We start from the raw sequence: 19,564 nt of genomic DNA, 5'->3' as shown, positions 1-19,564 counted from the left end.
TTTGCATAATAATTGATCTACTCTTTTTGTATTATTTTTGTGTGTCTCACGCCTGATTCTGATTTCTAGATCTTTTTCTTGACTCATTCAGTCTTAGGATCTGTCTGGTAGTTTCTAACATGTAATGAAGTATCTGAAGTTTCTAAAAGCATTCTAGTCTGTTTCTTCTGCACTAGATGCATTATTTAGCCCTACGATAACAGATTTGGAGGTCTAACAACACAACGGTGACTTGCATACAGACATTTGTATTTTCTTAGCAGGTTAGCTGCTCGCTGCAATGAGTGTTAGCACATAAACTTTCTGTACTCCAGAAACAACTGTTTACATTTGGGACTGAAATTGTAGGCAATAGTACTAAAGTATTATTAATTTATTCAATAATAATTTTTCATGTCTTTCAAATATTTATTTGCAATAATAAGCTATTTTAGAAATATGAGGACAAACAGTACATTATTATCAACAGAGTTACACCTCAGTTAGCTTTGTCCTCATAAAAGACAAGGCAGAAGTAACACCATTTTTGGGACCAAGGAAATCATATGTCTTCAACTCAATATCATAAAATGATATCATCGTATTTTGTTGGGGGTTTTTTTATTTATTCTTACTGTATGTCTTCTGTAAACAAATGCCTAACTGAGTGAGAAACTCATGTCCCTCTTTCCATGAGGGGTAAGAAGAGGAAATGAATGTTTTTTTCAGGAGAAACACTGTAGTCCAGGAGATGCACTGTTATAGCCTCCTCCATCTTAGTAATGGGAGGGTTGTATTCATCTGGGAATGCTGAACCAACTGTGTCTCTCTGGTAGGCATTCTCTCCTTTCCTAAATTTGAAGATGTCAGACTCTGTCAAAACCTACTGAAAAACCCTATCCTCTCTCCTCAGTAAAACCTCTTGCTTTCAAGGTGATTTATGTAAGTAGTACTAAATTGTCAAAGCAGATAAATTTAGAGGGCAGTTAAACAAGTTGTAATTATCTCTTTGAAAGTTAAAAATCATTCTGTCTTTTATACTCGAATTGAGTTGATTAATTTACATTTTAAAGAGGGAAGGATGTTGTGTTATTTAGTTTTAATTAGGTAGTACCTCTCAGCTCTGATAACAAAATATATACAATGCTGTTCTGACTGCATATGTGTAGGTAATTTAATTATCATGTTTTTCCAGGCTGGACTCTTCTATTTTATTTCAGTGATACCTGAAACAACAAATCTAGTTGTTTTTAATTTTGAATCAATTTTATTTGTTATTAACTGAAATGTAGCTTTAATTTGGCAGATGCAAGAAACAAATCATATAAAAATGTTCAACAATGGTCATTTGAAAATAATAAGATTTTGTTCAGATTTACAAATCCTTTTATGCACCACGCTGTTTTAAAATATATTTGTCTGTAAATATGCCCTTGCATGAAAAATCAGCTGAAGATTCTTTATTTAAAGGGAGCAAATTTCAGTTTGCTGCGCAGCAGCAGTGATTTGGACTGGTTGGTCTGTGTGTGCCTATATCTGTGGCTGAAATTTTAGTCAGTCACCACATTTTGAGAAAAAGGCCATAGCTAATTTAATTTTTATATCTCTCTGAAAATTTAATCAGAATACTTTTAAACTACAGTATTAATACTATCATTGTAAGATTCCAGAAACTTCATATGTTGTTCAGAAATCCTTGAAAAAGATTCAAACATAAACAGATATTGGATAGATAGATATATCTGTTTGACAATTGTGTAGTAAATGTGTATTTTGTTATTTACCTCATGGAATGTGGGAATAGTTACACATCTAATTTTTTTGTGTAACTATTTCCATTGGATATGTAAATATAGTAACTGTAGGCACAAATTACCATAAATGAGCATTTTATGTGCAATCGTAGAATCATAGAATCAGAGAATGGTTAGAGTTGGAAGGGACCTCAAAATTCATCTAGTTCCAACCCCCCTGCCATGGACAGGGACACCCTCCACTACACCAGCTTGCCAAAGCTTCATCCAACCTGGCCTTGAACACTTCCAGGGATGGGGCATCTACAACTTCTCTGGGCAACCTGTTCCAGTGCCTCACCACCCTCTCAGTGAAAAATTTCTTCCTTATGTCTAATCTAAATCTGCCCTCTTTCAGTTTAAATTCATTGCCCCTTGTCCTATCACTATTATTTGATTTTCATACTTAATTTTGGTAACTGTACACAAAATTAGACTGCAATTGCCTGTTCATCTATGCAGTTCTGTCCAGGAAATATTGAAAATCAAAAAAAAAATTCTAATAAACTATGCTTGTGATTTGTGGGCATACTACTGTACATAAAAAAAAATTTGCTTTGCCCAGTTCTGTATAAAGAATATATTAGAAATCACTAAAGCACAAAAAGCATATCACAGGTAGTTGATAGATCATTGCCGCCATGTGGTATTGTGATAGTATGTATTTTAACCTGAATTTATGGTCTATGTAATAAAGACCACGTGGTGGTCTGAATCATGCACAATGACTCAAAAAATTATTAGTCATCAAGTCATATCTGCCAATGGAAACTTCTCACTTTCTATCTGGCTCTTCATACTTTCTAGCTTCTGTCTTGCAGTTTAGCAGGAAAAACATTCCAGTCTCAGGGACCTTGTGTGGTGTTGCAGACACCTGAAGAGTTTATCTGCAATATTAAATTATCTGAATATATTCATCTGTCTCTTCTGTCTCCCAGGTTCATTAGAGTAATTTTGAATTATAAAATGAGATGAAAATGACAGCAATGTTGTTCGAACCACGAATCCAAGATTTAAGTTCTTGATTATAGAATTAGAAATACTGTTATAAGGAAGAAAAAAAAAAATTTCCCTCTTTTCACTTTTCTAGATATTACTGTGCAACATGGATCTTCTTGCCTAACTCTCTTTTGAGTAAGAGGCCAAAGCCTCATTTCTCTGATTATTCAACCTTTTCTGTCTTTCAAAAGACAAATCTTTTTTTCTGTTTTCAGTTCTCTGTCCCCAGAACTTTCTTCAGTTGTTTCCTTGAGAAATACAGCCTATGGATTCAGATTTATCTCTTCTCCTTTCTTTGGAATTATATTTCTACTCATCTCTAGTATATTTTCTGAATTTACAGTAATTTTTTATTAGCTTATTGGCCTTCTACTTTTACAACATTTTCAAAACTGTCACAAAATTTTATAAATCGTATATCAGAAGAGGCATTCAATGTACATGCTTTAAAATCTATAGTGCCTAGTCTATTTTAAGGCTTCATAGAGATTACATAAGATATATTAATGATATAGATGGCATATAGAATTCAGAGAGCTCTATAAATTATTTCCTTCCTCTCTGCCAGAAGTTATTTGTCTGTTTGGGATTTCAAGTATACAGCCAGAACTGGAAGAAAACTTTGCTTATTCTCATTTATTATTAAGATTATTAAATAGTGTTTGGGGAAAGATTTGGGGGACATTACTTTATAAAGCAAAAATTTATTCAATCCACAGCATACAAATTCTCATATACCTTAAAATGCACACGTACATCTCCCTGGAGCCCTGAGAAGACTAGCTGCTTACATGATATGCTAAGTCTTTCTAGTATCTGCAGTTGCTATTTTGCCCTTTTCCAAGCTTTGACTGTTGTCTTGATAGTAATTTTTGTAGTGATATATGAAACTAGTCTTGTGTCTGATGATACATTTTCATTATACAGCTTTTTTCTATAATTTCACTACTCTAATAACAAACTACTATGATTTAAAACCAGTAATACTGAGAAGAGAAACTTAAGATAAACATCAGAGTACTTCTAAGAGGACTCAACTACGGTTTCAGCAACAGGTGAATCGAGGAGTTACATATTTCAGCATATTATGAGCAACAATGTTTTTTGGGGCATGTTGTTGAAAATAGAGTGGGAACAATGTGGACATATAGGGACCTGATCTGCTTGAGAGCCACAAGCTCAAGTACTAGTGTATTATTAGTAAAATTTTAGTGGAGTCATTCTGAAGCATTTAACCTACATTACCATACATTATATTGCAAACCCTGCCTATGTAGTGATCTCATGGAGCCAATTTATAGAAGCCAAGCAGTTCTATTGTGTGATTAAACATGAATTTCTGAAGCTTTTCTTTTGTTTTAACAGAACAATGAAAATGAAACAGCACTGCATTGTGCAGCTCAATATGGTCATTCAGAAGTAGTTGCTGTTCTGTTAGAAGAGCTAACAGACCCTACAATAAGGAACAACAAACTAGAAACACCTCTGGATCTGGCAGCACTTTATGGACGTCTGCGTGTTGTAAAAATGATCATCAAAGCATATCCAAACCTGATGAACTGTAATACAAGAAAACACACTCCTTTGCATCTTGCTGCACGTAATGGCCACAAAGCTGTTGTTCAGGTGCTCCTGGAGGCTGGAATGGATGTCAGCTGCCAAGTTAGTGTGTAATTTCTTTCTTCTCTTCTTCCTTTCCTTTCTTTCTTTCTTTACTTTCCTTTATCATTAGAATATGATTCAAATGAAATAACTTCTTACATTTTTTTTTCTTTTAAAATACACTTTCATATACTTTGTTAGAAATGCTGCAAGGTGATATATAATACAGATTTATTTTTTACGACTCAGATGAGGTGTTCAAAGAGAGAACTTAAGGAAGATACGTGTCTTCAAAGCTGAGTGTATATTTTAATGTTGTCTTGAGACATGTAGATACACAAATCATCTCAACCATTCATGTAGGTGTATATATATTTTTTACATTATCGGTTTTAATGATATTATTAAATACTTATATATTTAAATACTATTGAGTACTGATCTTTTAATGAATCGCTCAAGCTGTGACTCTTAATGGTCATAGCAATCTGAAACAATGTTTGACTGAAAACTCATTTTCCCAGGGTTATCTCACTCTAAAACCAAAGTTACTAAGGAATGATAATTTTGATTTTGTGCTTTCCAAGCACTTTTTGTATAAATCAAAAAGAAAATTCTATACTGATACACTCTTGCAGCTGACTCCAACCTGTTAGCTGATTGGTGCATCTAGTTCTGTGCACAGTAAATTTTAATAGTGTAAAAGGGGTACTTTAAATAAAAGAGACATCGTTGAGAACAAATACAGATACAGCAGCAGTAAATTTTTTGTCCAATTGTTTGTAGTGGAAAGTGTCTAAGCCTTTTAACTACCAGAGGACCCGATTCTGTTTTATGTGAATTCTTGCCTCAGTCTTATAATTTCTCTTGATTTGATTGAGGGCACTGTATTTGAGTTTGAAGTGTATTTTATTCTCAGATTTAAAGTAGCATTCTTGCTGTCTGAGTACATATAACATGCTTCAAATTAAGGTAGTTTCAGCTTTACATCTGTTTTCAGATAAACAAAGCAAACAAACATAATCACATCTATTTTAGTGTCATATCCAGGCAATCTTTACCAATACATGATTTAATAAATCTTTTGAACTTTGCCTAAACTTTCACTAAGTTTTATAACCATTTTAAGCTTTAGGTGCATTTAGTCAAACACCTTTGTACACATAATTTCCTTTTATATAGAAAGATTGCACCTAGATTCCATGCACTTTTGTTATTTCTGGATTCTTCCATCAAGGTCATGTTTTTCAACTTTTCAGGAAAAGAATGTGAAATGGGAAAGAAAAGATAGATTTAAAAAAAAAAACAACAAAGCAAAGCAGAAAATATTAACATATTTTAAGATTAAAAATGAATGTTTTCAAATGCCTTCAAAATGAAAATGTGGTAAAATTGTTTTGCCACTTTTATTAGCTCTAGTATATTTTGGGTTAGCGTTGTCTTGCTTCAAACTATATCAAACTGAAACATTTTTTTTTTCTGTGGTTTACTTACTTGTGTATTTGCCTAGCATTATACTTCCAGTATAATTTGCTTTCTATTTTCTTTACTAGAAAGCGATAACACTTGCAAAGATTAATACAAGCAGCTCTTATGTTTCAGCTGTCCTTTACTACTACTACATCTTCAGTAATTTAGAAAAGATTGATGCTAAAGCAACACATAACAGAACCCTCCAATACATGTTTCTGAATGCATAATTTCTCTTCTATCTCTACCAAATGAATGAGGAAGAAGTCAGAAAGAAACTGAACTGATGCCTGAATTGATGCTTAAGAAATAGAATAACTGAAGAAAAATAGTCTCTGTCATGACAGCTTATAAACTAATGGTTACATGAGGGCTGAATGTTGCTCAATGCTTTTATGAAATGTGTTCCTCTTATGTAATCTAGATAATTTTAGCACTACTGTGAATTCTTTCTCTTAAGCCATTTCTATCTATGGTTATACCAAAACTTTTCCTCTGATCTTTTTAAAAAATACAGTGGCTGTAAATTTTGTGCAATCTTCTTTTAAGAAATGAGAGATTCTTTTAGTAAGTGATCTGTTTACCATCTACGCTAACATTCTAGGACCTTTTTTTTTTTAAATTCTAATTTCTTTTAAGTAATTTATATTATTATTTTTCTTAGTTATTCTTAGGCAGAGGAGTTTTATTTTATTTTATTTTATTTTATTTTATTTTATTTTATTTTATTTTATTTTATTTTATTTTATTTTATTTTATTTTATTTTATTTTATTTTATTTTTTGCACTAGGTAATCTTGTTTCTTCTGTGTTTGTCCTACTTGCCATAAGGAAATATAATTTATTTATTTTCTTACCGGTACACATATTCTCCATCAATATGTTCCTTTTCATTCAGTATCTTAGCATATTGGCAAGTTGGCTCTGTACATATTGTTAGCTAATAACTTCTATAACCTCTGAAAAATTCTTTGTTGATGATTATTGGCAGCTTATTAAACTGAACAGAGCATACACTATTAGCCTGTTACTTAAAACTGAACTCAGCTCTTTTAATATTAATTAAATTGCACTGCATCACTGATTGGGAAAGAGTAATATACAAAGTATAATCCCCAGTGGTAAATAAAATTGTACACATTCATGCACGTTAAATAAATTCATCTTATCAGCAGTAAAGAGCTCTCAGAATGTTGAGAGACAATTCTAGAAGTAGCTTATCTGCTGTCACTCTGTAATTGTAAATATTTATTTGTTTAAATGGAAAGTTTACTTTAGCCATGTTATCTTTCTCTTCCATACTCCCTGAGCACTTTTAATCATAGCAAATATTTCTGGACTAATAATAGACAGCATTTAATTTTTGATTGAATTAATCACACATTTTATTCATTTCCCAGGTCTATCCAATACCCTTCAATCTGAAATTATTTAGAAGTGGGCAATACAAATTGCTTCATCTCTTTATGCTTTGACGTTTTCATTTAAATTGAAACATATGAAAAATACACAGGTTTTGGATGAGTGATAGATTTTGGGCCCTCAGTAAAACAACATACAGCACAGTTCAGCATGTTTCATGTAAACAGTAATTTTGTAATTGTAAATACCTTAAAAACTTGGCCCCTTCTGCTTATCCAGCTTGTATCTATCCCCATTTGCCTTCCCTGTTTGTTCCAGTAATGATGGCAATTTCCACTGCTTATCGCTGTAGTTCTTCTGCAAAGAGCTATGCCCCTTCCTTTTTGCCGTCGCTATGTATGGAGGATATTCATGAAGCAATTTGCAAAGCTACCATTCCGTCCTTCAGATTTCGTCTGGAGTCCATATCAAAACTATAGCAAACTGCCTATGAATAAGGACTAGACAAGTGACCTAATTACAAACTCTTGCATATTTACATGGTTAAAAAACCTCTAATTAATAAAACCCTTGATGCTTTTATGTGAGCCTGCAAATTGTACGCCAAGTTGATTTGTGCATCCTGGTGTTCAAACTGCCGGTGTCCTTCTATCCTTGTTTGCTTTGTGTGTCCAGCTGTGACTTTGTACCTGTGTTTAGCTATATGGTACTTGTGGCAGGGACTGTTTTCTTGTCTGCCTGGCACAATTTGTGCTATAGTTCTCTATGTTTGATATACAGAAAACTTGATGCCAGGGAATCCATATATAATCCATTGATGCTAACTCAAGCAGACTTTAGCTCACTGTGTTCATGAAAAATACTATCATTTTTTTGCATTAAATATCACTGTGGAAGAATTTCCAAATATAATGGTAGTGTTCACTTTGCCAGGAAAACATGATCCAAGGCAATGAAAGCTTCAGGAAGTAAAGCTGTGAATATTGTCTGTAAATCTTAAGTTTGTTTGCTGTAGTGTAGACAACAAGAGTATATTAGCACACAGGTACACCATTACAAGTGAAAAACACCTCTAGGACATCTTAAATAATATATAGAAATTATATGTAACTATATTTTTTTATCCTTCCAATCCATGTAACATGCTTTATTGCACCAGAAAAAAAAACACCAACTTTATTTCTGTCTTGAAGTAGTAGTCCACATGTACATTTACAAAGAGATATATATCTACTTAGCCAGTCCTCCAAGTTTCTGCTGGCCTTGTTCATCCTGAGGCTTAGCATTTTCCCTATGTCAAAATGCAGTTTGATAACTGAATTCTCTGGTAACAAGGACATTTCTGCCTTTTAGACAGTTTTTGGGTCGAGGGATCTGATTCACTCGTTAGTTATTCACTATTACCATGAAATCTTGCCTAGAGCTTTTAAGATTTACGTCAGCATTCATCTTCGTGACATCTCATGCAGGATCACACATCTGCGTTTTACAACTGTGCTTTCAATCTCCATATTCCCAGACTGATTTTCTTTCAGTTTGGTGGTAAAATTTCCCCTCTTGCTCAGAAAATCACCTATACAGCGGACAGAACAATCTACTGTTAATATTGTGTGGCTTTCAGATTCCTCTTTCAAACAGACTGTAATATTTACCTCACTTATGAGATATGCCATTCATTAGCATTGTCCGATAGCTTGGAGTTGTAAAGTAAAGACTACCCCAGAATTAAGGGCAGTGTGGAATGCCAGTAAAGCATTTCAGGATCACGTTCAGATATGGCAGGAAATATCATGGTAGAATAGACTAAGAAGTGAGAAAGTAGAAAATGAAAAAACTGGCACTAGGCTTTGGATTCTTCTCCCATTCCTCTCCCATTTGTAGGTGCCTTAAGTTTCTCTACTCCCTTTATGCATAGCAGAGCTTTGGTTCATTGTTACAGAACTATCTTCTGGCTCCCAAGTTGCCCCTAGATATATTTGTTTGCCTTAGACATCTATAGAAAGTTTCCTCTTCTCATGTTAGTTTTCATTCCATTTCTTACGAGATGTATGCTTTCATCAAAGAAAATATTTCTTGCTTTTCCTCCAATGGGGACGTTTAATCAATAGAAAGGACTGCTGCCAGTTCTGACAATTATCATATCAGGATCTTTTCCACCCCTTAACTGAAGAGTCTGAGGATACATCCTCTTCCTTGTCTTCAAAGCTGTCAATTCAGCATACCAGAACGTCAATCTTTCTCAGTCTCAGATCACACCACAGCAATGGATTCTAGATAGCTGTTAACACTAAAGTATGTCCATTTTTTCCATTAAAAAAAAGCTCCTTATTAATATTAATACAGAATGATCTCTACAATATTAATCAAGATGCAGCTGGTTCCCATCTCTGCAGTTCATCCTCAGTAGGACTCAAATTTAGTGTTCAGGCTTCCTATAACATTGGAACCTCTGTGGATTTCATTGTTGGTGTATACATCACCAATTATTATCCTGGATGAATCACAGAATAGTTGAGGTTGCAAGGGAACTCTGGAGGTCATCTGGTCCAACACACCTGTTCAAGTAGGGTTGCCTAGAACAGGTTGCCCAGGACCATGTCCAGACAGCTTTTGAATATCTCCAAGGATTGAGACTCTACAACCTTCCTGGGCAGCTTGTAGCAGGGCTCAGTCACCTGCACAGCAATAAATGTTTCCTTATGTTCAAACAGAACCTCCTGTGTTTCAGGTTTTCCCCATTACCTCTTCTGTCACTGGACACCACCAAGCCTGGCTCAGTCTTCTTTACAGCCTCTCTTCAGATATTTGTACACATTGATAAGATCCCTCATGAGCCTTCTCTTGTCTAAGCTAAACAGTCTCAGCTCTCGCAGCCTTTTCTCATAGCAGAGATGCTGCCGTCTCCTAATAATCTTAGTGACTCTCTCCAGTAGCTCCATATCTATCATGTACTGGGGAGCTCAGAACTGGACAGAGTACTCCAGGTGTGGCCTCGCCAGTGGTGAATAGAAAGGAAAGTCATCTAGCTTGACCTGCTAACAACATTCCTCCTAGTGCAGCCTAGGATACCATTAACTTTTTTGCTGCAAGAACACCTTACTGGCACGTGTCCAGATATGATAGAATATGTTCAACTGTAATGAATATGTTCAAATATGAGAGACATATTCCTCTTTTCTCAAAACAGTGAGTCATCAATTGTGATTGAGCCCCTGTTTTGGTGTTCTTCTCTGGCATGTTGCTGTGTCAAACTTCTCAGCATTGTGGCTTTTGAATTTCACCACCTGTCTTTCCAAAGTCAAATATTTTGTCAGTCAAAACTGTACTTCACATCCTTGATGACAAGGAACTCTATGTTTACTTGTATCAGGTCCACCCAATACTGTTGAGTTTTATTCGTGTCAGTAAGTGACCAATCCAAAGGAAATGCCATATCCACACACATACCAAAGAAGAAACAGGCTGCATCATAGCCTTTTTCAAGATTGCTGATATCAGTTGTTTTTCAGTAATGAGACCTCTAGCTATCAGTGACTTTTCTGAGAACTGTTTTCATTCCCAGAAATTTCTGAGCTGCACCTTAAGCTCTGTGTGTACCTTCGTGGTTGCACTATGTCATTGCAGTGTTATCCAGTGTTAAAGTCAGTTGCAGTTACTGGCAAACTCCTGTAGGTATTGTTGGAGTAAAGGATTCTGAAACCATCTCTAATAAATCTAAATATTTGATCTTCTTGTTCAGAATAAGTCTATGAAGTCAGAAGCATCTGGATTGTTTCTGAAAATGGAAATATTAGAAATTGTTTTGAGATATGTATTTCATATGTATATTCTCTTACTGACTTCCTTCTCCTCTCCGTTATACTGTTAGTATACCTGATGTGCTGGATGTAAATCGCATTGGGCATGCTCTACTTTATACATCCCTGTACTAAGTATGAAGAAAGATAAAAAGTGAGTGTTCCTATTATGGACATAACAAAGACTTTTCAGGCTCAATTGATAGGACATATGTACACTTACTGTGTGCTCATATCCCATCTCAGGATCTCTGATTACTTCTAACTTTCCTGTCATTTCATCGCTGTAACACTGGTGCATTCTGATACAGTTAATAAATAATAAATCACTGTTTTATTTCAGTGTTAATTTCTTTCGTGTCTTTAAATTCTTTCCACCATAGCAAGCATGACAATGGTGCATTTGGATAAAAAATAGAAAAAAAAAAAATTCAAGTAGTAAAACCTTTAACATTTGCCCACAAATAAAAAACACTCAAAATCTAATTTACTGCTGAAAAAAAGGAGATGAACCAGAGATTCAATGAGGTCTAGTAGTGCTTTAACTAGTGCTAATACTATTGTATGGAAAGGCATTCTATTCAGATTTTTGAGTAAGTCAGCAATATAAAATACTAAGAAAAGTAGCTTGCTAAGAGCAGTAGTTTGTTTTATAGTACTGTAAATTTTATTTGAGCGAAAGTCCATTCATGAAGAATTTTGTGTCTCAGAAATCTGCAAAATCAGGTTCACAGACATCTAAGGTAGCATTTAAATGATCTAAAAATAGGCATCTAAGGCTATTGGAGGTGCCTTAGGGTATCCAAGACATCTGTATGAGGCAGATATGATGCAGATCAAATATAAACATCAACTGGAATATCAGCTGGAGGCCAGGTGGAATATCCTAGGGCATTGCTGACTTGTGCAACTGAATTGACCTTCTGGGGTGTGATCCAGTTTCAGATTAAAACATCCAAGTGCAGACGTTCACATGTAAACTGGCTGATTCTGCTGAACAGCTGTGTTCCACCAACGGTATTGACTCGATTTTCACTGCCTGTAATAGGAGTTTAGAAATTTTACACAAATGTAGGCTTGTTACTTGAGAGTTGTATTACAACCCTACTATATTTTCTTATATAGTTATTAATTTTTGTAGTAGAATTGACATTATTTATGTTTTATCTTGAATAATAATAAAAAATTATGGTAGCAATTTTTCTTCCCCATTCGGTGTTTTTTATGTGTGGATAAAATAGAGGGAAAAAAAAATAATTATTTTCTAAATATATTCTTTTCAAAAGGATTCATTGGTATTTTAATTTGCCTTTTAAATGTCACAATATTTTTTTTCTAGACAGAAAAAGGGAGTGCACTACATGAAGCAGCCCTATTTGGAAAGGTGGAGGTTGTACGCATTTTGCTTGAAACAGGTAAATCTAATTTACAGGAAACACTGGACAAATATCCTTAATATTCCTACTCTGGTGTAGGCCTCCTCAAGTTTTGGTTATACAAATTCATGTTATCTTTCTCAGGCTTTGCAAATCTAATCACATGTACACTCTCCTTAAAACAGTGTTCTTTTAGAATAAGAAATTACTATACACAGAGAACAAAAGGAATGTTTTCAGTAAGACCCAGAAATTCCATCTATGACTCAGTGTGTGCCACTGTATTCTGAGAATAAATGTATTCTGAGAACAAAATGGCTACATAAAATTTTGTTATTCATTCTGAAAGACAGCCAAGAACGTTATTTGATTCAAAGGCCAGAAGACTTATATTCACATTTGTTTTCTTCACTTAGCTCTTCCTAACAAACATGACATCCTGCTTGCTCCTTCATTTCCTGGATAAACTTTGAGTGCCTGTGAAGAAAGGCACTGTGTCTCTGAGAATTGCGTTTGTCTTGAAAGGACAGGAGAACAGGGATATAGAGTCCCATCAAACCCATCTACTACATAATAAGAGTTTCAGAATTGTTGCAGGTAAATTACTTATCTAAAATCTTCTCAGATAAATGAGAAGACAATGAAAATGAAAATATATAGAAATTACTTCTCTGAGATACGTGAACTTCCATTACAGTGAGGAAACTCCTTGATCTTTATTATCAGTGCTTGTGCGATTATATATTGCAAAAGAAAGTATGTCCTTCTCACAGCTCCTCATCTGAATCTCAGCTACTGCATACCTGATCTGAGACCTGTTTTCAGAAAAAAACAGTCCTTCCAAGATGCTTTCCTGTTTGGATTAATAAGAAGGAGGCAGAAAGGGATCTTCCCCTGCCCTCAAAAAGGCAGGGACTTTTCGTATTAATTCACCTAAAAGAAGAAGGACTGAAGAACATCACACAAACACAGGAAGCCCTTACACTACAGATAAAGAGTACCTCTTATAGATTAGTACACAGCTGTCAGGGTTTAGGCCGATCTGGCAACTAAACTCCACACGACCGCTCTCTCACTCCTTCTCTTCTTAGTGACCTTCTTAGTGACCTTCTACGACAAAGCTACGGTGCTGGTTGACGTGGGTAAAGCAACGGATATAATTTTCCTGGACTTGTGCAAGGCGTTTGTCCCACATGGCATCCTTGTCTCTAAAATGGAGAGACACGGATTTGACAGATGGACCACTCGGTGGATAAAGAACCGGCTGGATGGTCACACTCAAAGAGTTGTGGTCAATGGTGCGATGTCTACATGGAGACCAATGTCAAGCGGTGTCCCTCAGGGGTCTGTTCTGGGTCCAGTGCTGTTCAACATCTTTGTCAGCGACATGGATGATGGCATTGAGTGCACCCTCAGTAAGTTTGCCGATGACACCAAGTTGTGTGGTGCCCTGGACTCACTTGAGGGAAGAGATGCCATCCAGAGGGACCTTGATAGGCTTGAGAAATGGGCCAGTGCTAACTGCATGAGCTTCAACAAGTCAAAATGCAAGGTCCTTCACCTGGGTTGGGCCAATCCTAGGCACAAATACAAACTGGGCACAGAGTGGTTTGAGAGTAGCCCTGAAGAGAAGGATTTGGGGGTGTTTATAGATGAGAAACTCAACATGAGCCAGCAGTGCACTCATGTGGCCCAGAAGGCCAACCGCATCCTGGGATGTATCAAGAGAAGCGTGGTCAGTAGGTCAAGAGCAGTGATTCTTCCCCTTTACTCTGCTCTTGTGAGACCCCAGCTTGAATACTGCATCCAGTTCTGGTGTCCCCACCATAAGAGAGACATAGATTTGTTGGAGCGTGTTCAGAGGAGGGCCACAAAGATGATCCAGGGGCTGGAGCACCTCTGCTACGAGGACAGGTTGCAGGAGCTGGGATTTTTCAGCCTTGAAAAGAGAAGACTTCGGGGGGACCTAATAGCTGCCTTCCAATACCTGAAGGGAGCTTACAGGAAGGCTGGGGAGGGACTTTTCACAAGAGTGTCCACTGATAGGATAAGGGGAAATGAGTTTAAGTTGAAGGAGAAGAGATTTAGATCAGATCTTAGGAAGAAATTCTTCAGTACGAGGGTGGTGAGACTTTGGAATAGAGTGCCCAGAGAGGTTGTGGATGCCCCCTCTCTGGAGGTGTTCAAGGTCAGGTTGGACGGAGCCTTGAGTAGCCTGATCTAGTTGAGAGGCGTCCCTGCCCATGACAGGGAGGTTGGATTAGATGATCTCTAAGGTCCCTTCCAGCCTATGCCATTCTATGATTCTATGATTCTCCAGTGAAATGGAGAGGAGATATATATAATAAAGGGACTGAGGGTCGAGACAAGAACAGAGAGGGAACACCCACCAACCATGGTCCCGGGCAAAACAGACTTGGCTTTCTTAAAACAAAACAATTTATTAACAGTTGCTTAAAAAGGACAAAGGGAAACAAAACGGGTTACTTGAGAGGATAAAGAGAAAACAAGGCCAGATCCTAAAAACACCACCACCACTCCCCTTTCTTTTTGTTCCCAGCTCTACCTCCCCCCCAGCAGCGCAGGGGGACAGGGAATAGGGGAGTGCACGTCAGTTCATCCATGTTGTTACTGCCGCTCCTTTCTTAAAGGAGAAGGAGTTCTTACACCATTTTCCCTTGCTCCAGTGGATCCTCTACTCACAAGGAAAATCCACAAACTTACCCGCAGGACACAATCCTTCCCCATCGGATTGCTCCAGTGCAGGCTTTACCACAGTCTCAGATTCCTAGGGAGTTGTGGCCACTCGCTTCAGCGTGGGTCATCCCACGGACTCTAGATGCCTCACTATCTCGTCGTGCATCCCATGCTCCATTATTAACAGTTACTTGTTGTGAATCCCATGCTCCACGACCTCTCTCAGGCTCAGGCATCTCTTCCCCGACGTGGGCTTCTCCACGGGCCACGAGTGGGTCTCTGCTCCACCAAGTTCATCCCTGGCTGCAGAGGGGCTGCCTGCCATCTCGCCACCGGTTGCAGGAGAAACTCAGCTCTGTCACACCTTGTCCCATTCCATCTTCACTGACCTGGTGTCAGTGTGGCCGTTTCTCTCAGATCTCAGTCCTCTCTGGGTGAACTCGTCCCAGCGGCACCCCAGGAGCGGGGCTCTCCCCAAGTTCCCCAAGCGGCTCCGCCGCCGCCATCTTCAGCGGGTGGCGCCAGCCCGGGAGCCGGGCAACAAGGTCATTGCCCTCCTCCCCTCTCCTTGCTCCTGGGCAAAAGCACCTTTCCGGTTCCTTTGTCCCAACTTAAATAGGGCAATTCGCAGAGGCGCCGATTGGCTCAAACCCCGAGGGGGATGGGAGTCCGATCTGGTGGCCAGCTGCTGCCACCAGAACCCCCCCACATCAAATCATCACAACAGCATAGCCTCTGCTACAGTACAGTTGTACAAGACAGAGGAGTAGAATCTTCATCCTTCAACCCCAAATGCTCTGCACTTCTGCAACACTCCCCACCTTCTGTCTTGTTGATCTAACAATCTCCTTTTCATTAGTTCTGCTTCAAAACAGACTCAGAAGATGTTATAAGTACCAACTGCAAAGAAAAGGTGTAAGTTTGTATCTCTGGTCACTGAAAAAAAGCTGTCACTGCTAATTAGCCCAGTAATATTTTGGCTTTGTTTCCATTGAGAAAAATATCTCTTTCTCACAAAACATGTTAGGTAATTCTCCATCAGGTCAGGAAATGACAAGAACTACAGACTTTTCTGGTGAGTAGTGAAAGCCTTCCTTGCTTCCAGAATGCCCTTATAGATCCTGCTTCCTCTGATTTCCTTTATTCAGTGTCCTGAGAAGAATCTCATTCTGTTTGTTAGGACCTTTCCTGCCTTTTCTTTTAATGCAAGTATATCTAAACTAAAAAACAACTTCGATGTTCTACCCTAAGGCAAACATTTCCAAAGTAGACCCTACAAGACAAAGGTAGAGTCATGCAATATCATGTACAATAGGTTCTCTGAGATGTATCCCGGATAAGCATTAAACTTTTTTATGGTTACATTCACAATTTGAGCCAAACAATTACTTTGCCAACAGTCTGAACAGTTTGTGAGGTAAGGAAATGTTCTGGCTATTCACACAAGCCTTATACTACATATGAATATTTCAGTCTACTCAGAGCATGAATTTTTAATGTGATGCCATGAAGTACAAAACTTTTACAGTTACTGACTTTTTCAGTATTGCTTCCAAAACGCATACTGGTACTATGGACTAGAAAATCCCCAATGAATCAGAGCAGTCTGGAGAGAATTAGAATCCAGGAATGTAGGAAAAGCATTCAGGGAAGTTCTTTATTTTATGAAATATTATTTTCAGGATGGCCGTTTCTTAGGAACAGTCTGTTAAAGTAATCCCAAATTTGGTTTAAGAAGCTTACTTTGTATCCCCATGAGTTGCAGAAACAGAAGAACAATCCATGCCAGCATGTGAATTTTAGGCTACTCAAGCTTTAAACAGAAATGGATGCTGTACTTCAACTATAACACAGCTGTTAATCTGCTACAGTTGTAAAACTGCTTGCATTCAATTTGCCAGATAATTGAGTCTGATATACTACATTTATAATCAGAAGTACTTGGGGTTAAAAATTCCACCACAGATCATTTTCTTTTTCAGGAATTGATACCAGCATAAAGGACAGTTTGGGTAGAACAGTTTTAGATATTCTTAAAGAACATCCATCTCAGCAGTCACTCCAAATTGCGGCTCTACTTCAAGGTAAGTCATATTCCATTATACATTTGTTAGAGACAAATCAGAATAGCATGGAGGAATATTAAGATATATAGTAATTTCTACTCTTTAAGTATTTCATTATACAAAAGAGTAGTCTTTTGAATTAAATAGACAAAATTCCTGTTTGCTAGATACACAAAAATAAGTGGTTGAATATGTGAATTTCAGAGTAAACTCTCTTTTTTTCTGACAATTGACATTATCTTAGTGCATCACTTATAGTTAGTCTTTGTACATTCTTCATTATAAAATAACATATTGTAATATTTCACTGCAGTTCCATTAAATTGTGATGATAGTAAACTACAACTGAAATGCTTTATTTGTTTATAAATAGCTATGACTGAAAGATGATGACAAATTTTCAAAACATTTCATTACATTTTTTTCATTTTCCTTAAATTAAAAAAAAAATAAACCAGGCAGTAACTCTTATCATTACAGCAGAAAATATAATTTTGTTGTTTGTATGTGCATAGCTCAGTGTTAAACATAATTCCTTATCTTCTATGGAATTTGTTCCCTGCACGTTCACATTAGTCTTTTATTAACTGTGTTTGACAGAGGAGTTCCCTGCAGATATCATTGTTGCATTTTCACGTGTATTGATTATTCCCATGTTTAAAGAAGCCGTTTTAATCAGTTCAGTGTTGGTTCTACATATGAATTAACTCATGCTTCAGTCTCCTGCATAACTGCATTTCATAAGAACATTTCCTAGAGAAAATAAGATCATGTGGCCACACTGTGTCCTTCAGGTTTTCTTTTCTGGATGACTTCCAAACTTGTTAGCCAGCGTCAGTAAAGTTTTCCAGTGAGATAATGGACCAAAGATACAAAGCCTCTATAAGTATAAAGAAAATTTTGCAGGCTGGAGGAGAGGTATTTTCTTAAGGATCAGATTCATGTTATAGCTGAACTGAATTAATAGCTTGCCTTGAGGTCTCGCCCTCTCCCTCCTTTCTTTTTCCCTTTTGCCAATTCCCCGCCTTCCTCCTCCCCTGCTTCCAGCTACACAGTTCCCTTCCATATTACAGGAGATTGCAAAGTGATCTGATTCAGTTCATGAACCAGTAATACGTAAAATATATAATCTACTATATTACCAATATTTAATAGTATCTATTTAATAGATATTTAATAGTATTAAATATCTTTTTTTAAGATTAAGATTATATAATTATACATTTGTTTGCTTTAATGAACTTGCCTCCTATGTGATTCGGGTTCCAGAGTTAGCTCTGTCCCAGGTAACTGGCAGAAATGCACATCAAAAAGTGAGAAGAAATATATGAGTGAGGGAAGTAGGACTTTCCCCTGCCAGTGGAAAGGAGTTTCAAATGTGACTCAGACTGTATGATGAAACTCCAGCCTTTATGTCCTCACTGAGCTACAGTGTGAACATACCACTATGTAAAGGAAAAGAGGATTAACATCATACTCAAACTTCTTCAGTGCCAAGAAAAGGGTCAATCAGAGCTTCCACTTTCTTAGACATCCAAATCAATCATCCTTCAGATATTAATCTAAGATTCAATATAATGCCCCATCACCAACTAAACCAGTTTTCATTTTAGTATCTCTGCATTGTTCCATTTTCTCCTTAGTGTGATAACCTTGCTCTCTCAACCCCATTGTTGAACAGTTTCTTCAAAGTACCCTTGCTCTATGAAAAATAGAGCACTCAGACCCCTCTCAAGGATTTGTAATGTTGATGGATCAGTATCTGCCCTTAGTTTTTACCACAAAAATGAAACACATCAATTTCAAGTCTTTTTGGTGCTTTGATATGCAATATTTTTCACGTGTGCCTGAAAATGTAAAGACGACTGCTTAGTAGTTTCAGCTCATATTAATATGATGAAACTCTGCTTGTAATGATTAGCTGTTTATTTTTGCTCTATATGCCTTACAGTCAGAAGTGATGTGTAAAGATGAAAAATGTTTACAAAGATACCATTCTGAGTCTTAAGAAAAACTGATGAGCCCCTTCAGAACTCCCTTGTGGAACACACTGAGATTGTTTTTCATCAGCAAGGGTTTACTGAAGCTTCAGTCATCAATGATAAAGTTTGAACTGTTAGCTAAAGTTGAAAAATAAAATCAGGAGTGGCAGGATTCAGTACTAGCACTGCTAATGATATGGTAGACATACCCTCCTCTAAAAATCTAGTTGAGTATACTCTTCACTGAAGTGTAGGCATTTATCCTGTTGTAGCTGAAAAATCACTAAAGCACTGGGGTTTTGGGAAACCTGAATGTACTGTAATTGAGTTCAACTCCAGTGGGTAATGAATTCCATGCAAAGAATGGGCAATTGCTGAGAGAGAGTTAGTGGCTTCCAAATACATTCCTGTTAAAGCTCCTATCTTCAGATGACTGTCTAG

General features: G+C 36.9%; 1 protein-coding gene across 6 annotated transcripts in view; it reads left to right on the top strand.

The window, feature by feature from the left end:
• ANKS1B (ankyrin repeat and sterile alpha motif domain containing 1B) overlaps positions 1-19,564 on the top strand; it is a 476,662-nt gene that overhangs the window by 74,267 nt on the left and 382,831 nt on the right. For all 6 annotated transcript variants that reach the window (XM_086610938.1, XM_086610942.1, XM_086610943.1 and 3 more), the window contains exons 4-6: positions 4,137-4,433; positions 12,342-12,417; positions 17,058-17,159. In XM_086610938.1, coding sequence (XP_086467064.1) covers positions 4,137-4,433; positions 12,342-12,417; positions 17,058-17,159 — 475 coding nt within the window. The remainder of the gene's footprint in view (positions 1-4,136; positions 4,434-12,341; positions 12,418-17,057; positions 17,160-19,564) is intronic.

The sequence above is a fragment of the Tauraco erythrolophus genome, chromosome 4, assembly GCF_009769465.1.
Source record: "Tauraco erythrolophus isolate bTauEry1 chromosome 4, bTauEry1.pri, whole genome shotgun sequence".
NCBI classification, from domain to species: Eukaryota; Metazoa; Chordata; class Aves; order Musophagiformes; family Musophagidae; genus Tauraco; species Tauraco erythrolophus.
The sequence above is the reverse complement of the archived record's forward strand: the minus strand, read 5'-3'. Positions and strand labels throughout refer to the sequence as shown.